Source organism: Symsagittifera roscoffensis, chromosome 6 (assembly GCF_963678635.1).
Source record: "Symsagittifera roscoffensis chromosome 6, txSymRosc1.1, whole genome shotgun sequence".
Lineage (NCBI taxonomy): Eukaryota > Metazoa > Xenacoelomorpha > Acoela > Convolutidae > Symsagittifera > Symsagittifera roscoffensis.
The window spans coordinates 47467588-47475251 of record NC_087067.1 but is presented as its reverse complement, the minus strand read 5'-3'; the positions used below and the strand labels follow the sequence as shown (position 1 = coordinate 47475251).

The 7664-nt window shown below is 35.3% G+C and overlaps 1 protein-coding gene across 1 annotated transcript in view; it reads left to right on the top strand.

The window, feature by feature from the left end:
- The window catches only part of LOC134848070 (acetylcholine receptor subunit beta-type acr-3-like), a 39964-nt gene extending 33249 nt beyond the window's left edge, over positions 1–6715 (top strand). Inside the window, exons 3-5 of the mRNA XM_063865410.1 lie at positions 4803–5215; positions 5683–5850; positions 6171–6715. Coding sequence (XP_063721480.1) covers positions 4803–5215; positions 5683–5850; positions 6171–6199 — 610 coding nt within the window. The 3' untranslated portion in view covers positions 6200–6715. The remainder of the gene's footprint in view (positions 1–4802; positions 5216–5682; positions 5851–6170) is intronic.
- Positions 6716–7664: the final 949 nt, after the last annotated feature.

Sequence of the window (7664 nt, the reverse complement as noted above, 5' to 3'; positions counted from 1 at the left end):
TGCCCGACACCTGAACCCACATACAACCCCCCCCCCCACCTGAACCAACATACCCCCCCCCCCACCTGAACCAACATATTCCCCCCCCCCCCCCCCACCTGAACCCACATACTCCCCACCTCAACACACATACCATCCCACTTAAACCCATCCCCACCTGAACCCAACCCTTCCCCCACCTGAACACGTTGCAAACGCTAAGGGGGAAGTGGGCAAACGCTAGGGGGGTAATGTTGAGAAATATTTAAAAAAGTAACAAAAATATCAAAGTTAATTAGAAAAAAGTTCAATCGAACAACAAGTAACCAACGTAACCAACTTTATTTAAACGTAGAAAAAACTTTATGTGCGTTGAAATTCGCATCTCAGTAAAGTGGAAAAAATCAATCATAATTTAGTTTCCTTTTCAATGTCCACAAAAGTGAAAATAAATCGATTATAATGGATGAAAAAATGATTTTGTTGCCTCGAAAAACAGTAATATTATAATCCATTTTAAATAATTATAATCGATTTGTTTTCACTTTTGTGGACACTGACAAGGAAACTCAGTTATAATCGATTTTTCTTCATGGAACTCCAATGCGGGTATTATTGATATTAATGTTTACGTGGTTGATCATACTTGGCTCATAAACTGTATCGCTTATTTGTAGCAACTTTAGCCTAATGTTTCAGCTGTTGTTTCCTTTTATACTCTGACTTGGTTACAAATTTCAACCACCAGCTTGACTCGGAATTTTTTTAGTGCAAACTATTTCAGTAACTCTGGTGTACTTGTGTCACAAACCCACCGAAATAGTTTGAGCAGAAGCTGTTTAAGGAAACATTCCCGCACTGAAGTTTCTCGGATAAAAATAGATCAAATCGAGAAAATGTTGCGGAAATTGTTGCCAATATAATCGATTATGTGTAACCAATTTAAACAACGTTTTCTATTCGAACAGAAAGAAAAGAGATTATTTTCACGAAGATGATATTGACTCATAATTCCACTAAAATGTTTTTTTATCTCCACATAATCTCAACAAAATTTATTTTTTTCGCCCTGAAATCGCCATAAAATTGCAATAAAACCTATTGTATTCGCCATAAAACTGCCAAAAAATCGCAACAAAACCTCTTGCTATCGCCATAAAATTGCAGTAAAATCTAGGACCTAAAATATCAATTATGTTATCAGAAAAATGGATTTTATTGTCTGAAAAACTGACTTTTTCTCTTCTTAAAAGCATATGCTAAAAGCATATGAAATATAAAAAATCCATTATAGTTCATTATAATTGATAACAATTCATTTCATTGTTAGAACTAAATTCGATTATTTTTGCAAAATATTGCAAATTTTGCGGGAATGCTTCAAAATCATCCCTTCGGCCCCTCATCCGATTTATATCTTTCAAGGAACAAACCACAGTGACAAAAATTTAAAATTAACTAATTGCCTGCATTTAAGAAAAGTGAAAACAAATCGATTATAATGGATTTTCGTGGTCTATATTGTTGTAAAAATAATCGATTCCCATGTTACGTTCAGACAACAAAATTGGACAAAAATGGATATAAATCCATTTTTTCTCGCCAAAACAAAATGCATTATAATTCATTTGAATCCATTATAATGGATTTTATAATAAGTAGGAAATCAGTTTAAAATGGTTTTTTTTTCTCCACTTTTTTTTCTATCGCGAAACGTGCAAAATTTAGCAAGAATTTCAGCATTTATCAAGTGAGTGATGTGGAAACTTTGCAAAGCGAGTGTACGTCCTGGCCTAATCCATTTCAAAACCTAAATTTAAATTGCAAAAAGATTCCGTTGAATTCTCCCCCATCCTTGATTAACCCCACCCGAACCCCACCTGAATCCACATACCCCCCCCCCCCCCACCTGAACTCACCCCCAACTGAACACTCCCGCCTCAACAACCCCTCCCCCCACCTGAACCCACATACCCCCCTCCCCCAACCTGAACCCAAATACCCCCCTCCCACCTAAACCCATCCCCACCTAAACCCATCCCCACCTGAACCCACCCCTCCCCCCCCCCACCTGAAACTGTTGCAAGCGCTAGGGGAAAAGGCAAACGCTAGGGGGGGGGGGGGTAATGTTGAGAAAAATTTTTAAAAAGCAACAAAAATATCAAAGTTAATTAGAAAAACGTTCAATCGGACAACAAGTAACCAACGTAACCAACTTTAATTTAAAACGTAGAAAAAACTTTATGTGCGTTGAAATTCACATCTCAGTATAGTGGAAAAAAATTGATTACAATTTAGTTTCCTTGTCAGTGTCCACAAAACTGAAAACAAATCGATTATAATGGATGAAAAAAGGATTTTGTTGCCTCGAAAAAGAGTAATTTTATAATACGTTTTTAATTGATTATAATCAATTTGTTTTCACTTTTGTGGACACTGACAAGAAAACTTATTTATAATCGATTTTTATTCAAGGAACTCCAATGCGGGTATTATTGATCTTAATGTTTACGTGGTTGATCATAGTTGGCTCATACACTTTATCGCTTTTTTGTAGCAACTTTAGCCTAATGTATCAATTGTATTTTCTTAGTATACTCTGACTTGGTTACAATTTTCAGACCACCAGCTTGACTCGGAATTTTTTTTTAGCGCAAACTAATTGAGCAATTCTGGTGTAATTGTGTCAGAAACCCACGAAAATAATTTGAGCATAAGTTTTTTAAGGGAACATTGACTGAAATTTCTCGGATAAAAATTAATTATATTGAGAAAATGTTGCGGAAAATGTTGCCATTATAATCGGTTATGTGTAGCCAATTTAAGCAACTTTTTCTAATATAATAGAAGGAAAATAGATTAGTTTCATGATGATTATATTGCCATATAACTCCACTAAAATGTTTTTTTTTTATCTCCACATAATCTCAACAAAATCTTTTTTTTTCGCCCTGAAATTGCCAAAAAATTGCAAAAAAATTTATTGTATTCGCCATAAAACTGCTAAAAAGTTGCAAAAAAAACTATTGCTAGCGTTATAAAATTGCAGTAAAATCTAGGACCTAAAATATCAATTATGTTGTCGATAAAATGGATTTTATTGTCTGAAAAACTGCTTTTTTCTCTTCTTAAAATCATATGCTAAAAGCATATGAAATAAAAATCTATTATAATTCATTATAAAGGATTATAATTCATTTCATTTTTAGAACTAATTTCGATTAATTTTGCAAAATATTGCAAATTTTGCGGGAATGCCTCAACGGCATCCCTTCGGCCCCTCAAGCTTTTTACCACTCCCCCCCCCCAACTAAACTGGTGGGGTAATGAACTTGGGGCTTAACTGAGGTTGGGGGGGGGTGTTTAAACTGGGAGGGGTTGTTTAAATTGGAAGGGGGGAGTTTGTGGTAAAAAACAGTAAAATGAAGTGTTAAACTGCGATGAATTTAAAAACAGAGACCAAAAAGTAAAAAAATTTTGTTCTGAAAAGTAATATTTTATGAAACGTAATACGTAGCAACTGAACTAAACAGGAAATAAGATAATTTTAAATAAATTGTAAATTTAACGAATAACCCCTCGAAAAAATCCATTATAATTGATTAAAATTGATTATAATGGAATATATTGACGAAAAAATAATAGGATTATAATCTATTTTTAATGGATTATAATACAATATTTTGTCATTTTATTGCGGACCATAATATGACAATATAATCGATTATGATTCCTGGGCGCTCGGTGCGGGAATCTATTATAATCTATTATAATTCCAATATAATCGACATAAAATTAAAGTTTTTTAACGGATTTTTTTTCTCCATATAATCGATTATTCTACTCTGCCACAAAATCACCAGATAATTGATTATTAACATAACAATTTTTGTTCGACCACAAAATCGCCAGATAATAGATAATAATAGGAGAAAGTTCGGTGCGGGTTCGCCCTTATTTATCTTTTGATTTGCAATAAATTGTTTTCATGGTGTAGAATTCAAATTTTTTTTATTCCACTGACCGAGAATTGAATTTTAAATAATAATACTTTGAATGTTGACTGATTTATCTCGCAAAAATTGAGTATACTTTCCTAATGTTTCCAAATCAATTGACAAAATCCCAAATTTTCTCTTTTTGGTTAATTGTTCTGGAAGTTACTAATTACACAAAGTATTCACCAGCAAAAATCAATTTCTTTGATTCAGATTTATCATTAGTTTAACTATTGAAATGTAAGAAAACTCAAGTGAAAACTCATTTCAAAACATACGACATAACCGGTATCTTTTGGTACCAAAGTTTATTCCTTTCATTTGACTAAGGATAAAACCAAACACCAAGGAAAAGAAAACTTTCTGCAAAAAAAGATTGAACGAATTGTGGCTAGAAAATATTCAAGTATAGAAAAAATGATTTTGATCATTAAAAATGCATTTTAACATTACGAGGCCAAACTGTGCACTGGATTGGCGCAAAATTTTGTGTCTGTATGTTCCTGGATTCCAGAGACAGGTCTTTAAACATGTTAAAATTTTGTCGGAACGATCAAAGAAAATGAAAGAACAAAAAAGAATAAAGGGAGCGTCCTTGTTGCGGAATCCGCTTACAATTCACAAAATGCAGAGTTTGGCCTCGTAATGAATGGATTTTGCTGTTTCAAAGCAAAACATTGACTATTGCAGGTAATGTAAAATGGCAAAAAATTTTATCACAAAACTAAAAAATTCTCAAATCGGTTTTTAACATGAAAACGCGGTGCGGGCTATAAGAAATATTTTCTATGATATTGACCTAATATGACAAATTTTTTGTTTCAGCTCAAACCCTCGAAATATAATTGTGCCTTATACAGAAAATGACGAATGGGAACTATCGCATTCACAAAACTCGATTGAAATTCTTACTCGAACCACAGTTGGATTTGAATCCGATAATTGGTATTCGTATATCAGAATGCCGTTGAATATCAAACGTCGCCATCATTTTTACCTTTTAATTTTCGTATTGCCGAATGCGCTTCTCTGCTTGTTATCAGGACTGGTTTTCTTTGTCCCTCCAGAGTCGGGCGAGAAAATTTCCTTCGCAATTACAATACTTCTAGCTCAATTTGTGTCTCTTGCAATGATATCGGATATTCTGCCTTCAAGTTCTCGCAGCTTCCCAAAAATTGGATACGTATGCGGCGGAGCGATTGCGCAATCAACAGTTAACTTGCTCTTATCCGTGATAGGTTAGAAGCTATTTTTTTTCTCTCATCAAAGATTTTTTTGTCTTTGTATTTTTTCTTGAGAACAATTAAAATGCAAAAAGAAGGCGTAACATTATGACCAATCGTTTTGTTTTAATGAAAGATTAATTTTTGAAAAACTTCAGAAATTATCTCGCTTACTTGATTCACGGAAAAGTATCAAGTTTTGTTTTGTTTTTTTTTATAAGGAAAGTGAAAAGGCTGGAAAAATTCTTCAGCTTAAACAAAGACAAGACAGGTAATTGTCAAAAATATTGTAAAAACGACGATAGTTTACGTTGAGTTTCTGACTTTGCTTTTAGTCCTGCGCGTAGAATGTTTCGAGAGTCGATTGTTAACGTTTAGTCTTGACATTTTTGCTCGCTAAGCATGAGATAATTTTCACCATACAAACAGCTGGCTTCTTTTGAAAAATGGTAGGCTTAACTTATGTGTTGAATCTTTTTCAGTCATGAATTGTTATTTTTCTCGTGGTTTTACACGACCAGGAAGAAAGGTTCGAATAATCATCTCGAGCAGGCTTATGTCAGTCTTAGGGCTGACTCCCTGTCCCAAGGAGATCTGCTTTCCCAAAAAAGACAATTCCAGTTACACAGAGGATGATCAGGGATACCCAAGTTAAGGCTACTTCTCTATTTGTTTATCTTAGCTTCTTTAACGAAAAATAACTACTTTCTTTACAAAAAAAAACTGATTAAAACTTCTCCATGTAAAAAAGGTTTTCGGTTTTTTATTGAAACTTAAACTTTTAGGAGGTTCGAATATTCAGAACTATATTATGTCACGGATTAAAAAATCTAAGCCCTCTCAAACCATGGAAAATGAACAATGTTTTTGGCAATGGTCAATGAAGTGACAAAAAAGCTATACCACACGCTTTTCATGTACCATCATATCTAAGTTTTTGCGAATCCCTGGTCAGACAAAAAAAATATAGATGACTTCTTCAACCATTATCGATTGTAAAATAACAACAGTCACAAGAAACACAACAACGCCTTCTCAGCGACCAGTATCAAACAAAAGTAGCTCTAGAGCATTCACTGAAACTGGGCAGCAAAGTATTATCGAAGATGGGGAGAACATTGGAGATGCAGATAAGACAACCTCGCAGAATGCGCAGCAAACGGTTGTCCCTGAAGAACAAAAAGATTGTGAATTTATGTGGTTGTTCTTTGTAAGATTTCTGGATCGACTGTTTTTGTGTGTTTTCATTCTTCTCGAGGTTTCAGCGCTAGTAGCTCTATCACTAAATGTATTATTTGGTTAATATAAAACCGTAGCGATATGATCACCTGGATTAATCATGATTTCAAGATATCCTTTACAATTTTATTTAATAGTTTGATTGTTTTTGTAAAATTATTTTACTGAAATACGCATGAAAATTTTTTTTACAGATTTATATGGCATGAACGTGTTTAATTTAGTGAGATAAATTCGTATAAAGTTACAATTTTTATTTGATTTCTATCCTTCCTCTCTGTTGCAATGCAAATGTAGAGTATAGAATGTAGAGTATAGATGCATATAAAACTGAACTAAAATGTAACAACAATAAGCACAGTTGGCCGAGCGGCCTAGAGACAAGTCTCTCACGCCGGTCAACCGGGTTCGAGTCCCCCCATATGCAGACCTTAAAACATGTAGACCCGAGGGGCTATAGCCCCATTTGACCGTTTTTTACTGTTTTTTGGTTCTAATTCGGTTCAGCCTTGATTAAGGTTGACCGCCAAAAAGAGCAATTTGTCTCAAGGACATTACCGACCGGTTCTTGTGGCTAGCTTGCGCCGTTTTGTACCAAAAACGGACAGTTCAGAATTGAAGTTATATGATGTTATGCTTGACCAAAATTATGATAAAATATTGATTTTTCTGAGAGTCTTTGCCGATAAATACTCTTTATAATTCAAAGCATTCGACTTTATAGTTTTACCAAATAACGGAGATTGAGCGCACATTTTGGCGCCCCACAAGGGACACGAGATCGATGATAGTTCCCTTTCAATTTGTTTCTCGGACAGTTTTCCCGACACGAGTGTAGTTGGCAGAATCCCCAGAGTTGTACGAAAGCAGGTGGCTCAAACAGAGTGCTGTCGGTCGGAATTCATCTGTTGCGGCTTGAAGAGGGTCTGTAGCGGATTGCACAGCATCTGTTGCGGATTGCAGAGTGTCTGTAGCGGATTGCAGAGTGTCGGTTGCAGATTGCAGAGGGTCTGTGGCGGATTGCACAGCATCTGTTGCGGATTGCAGAGTGTCTGTAGCGGATTGCAGAGTGTCGGTTGCAGATTGCAGAGTGTCTGTGGCGGATTGCAGAGCATCTGTTGCGGATTGCAGAGTGTCTGTGGCAGATTGCAGAGTGTCGGTTGCAGATTGCAGAGTGTCTGTTGCGGATTGCAGAGGGTCTCTTGCGGATTGCAGAGAGCGTCTG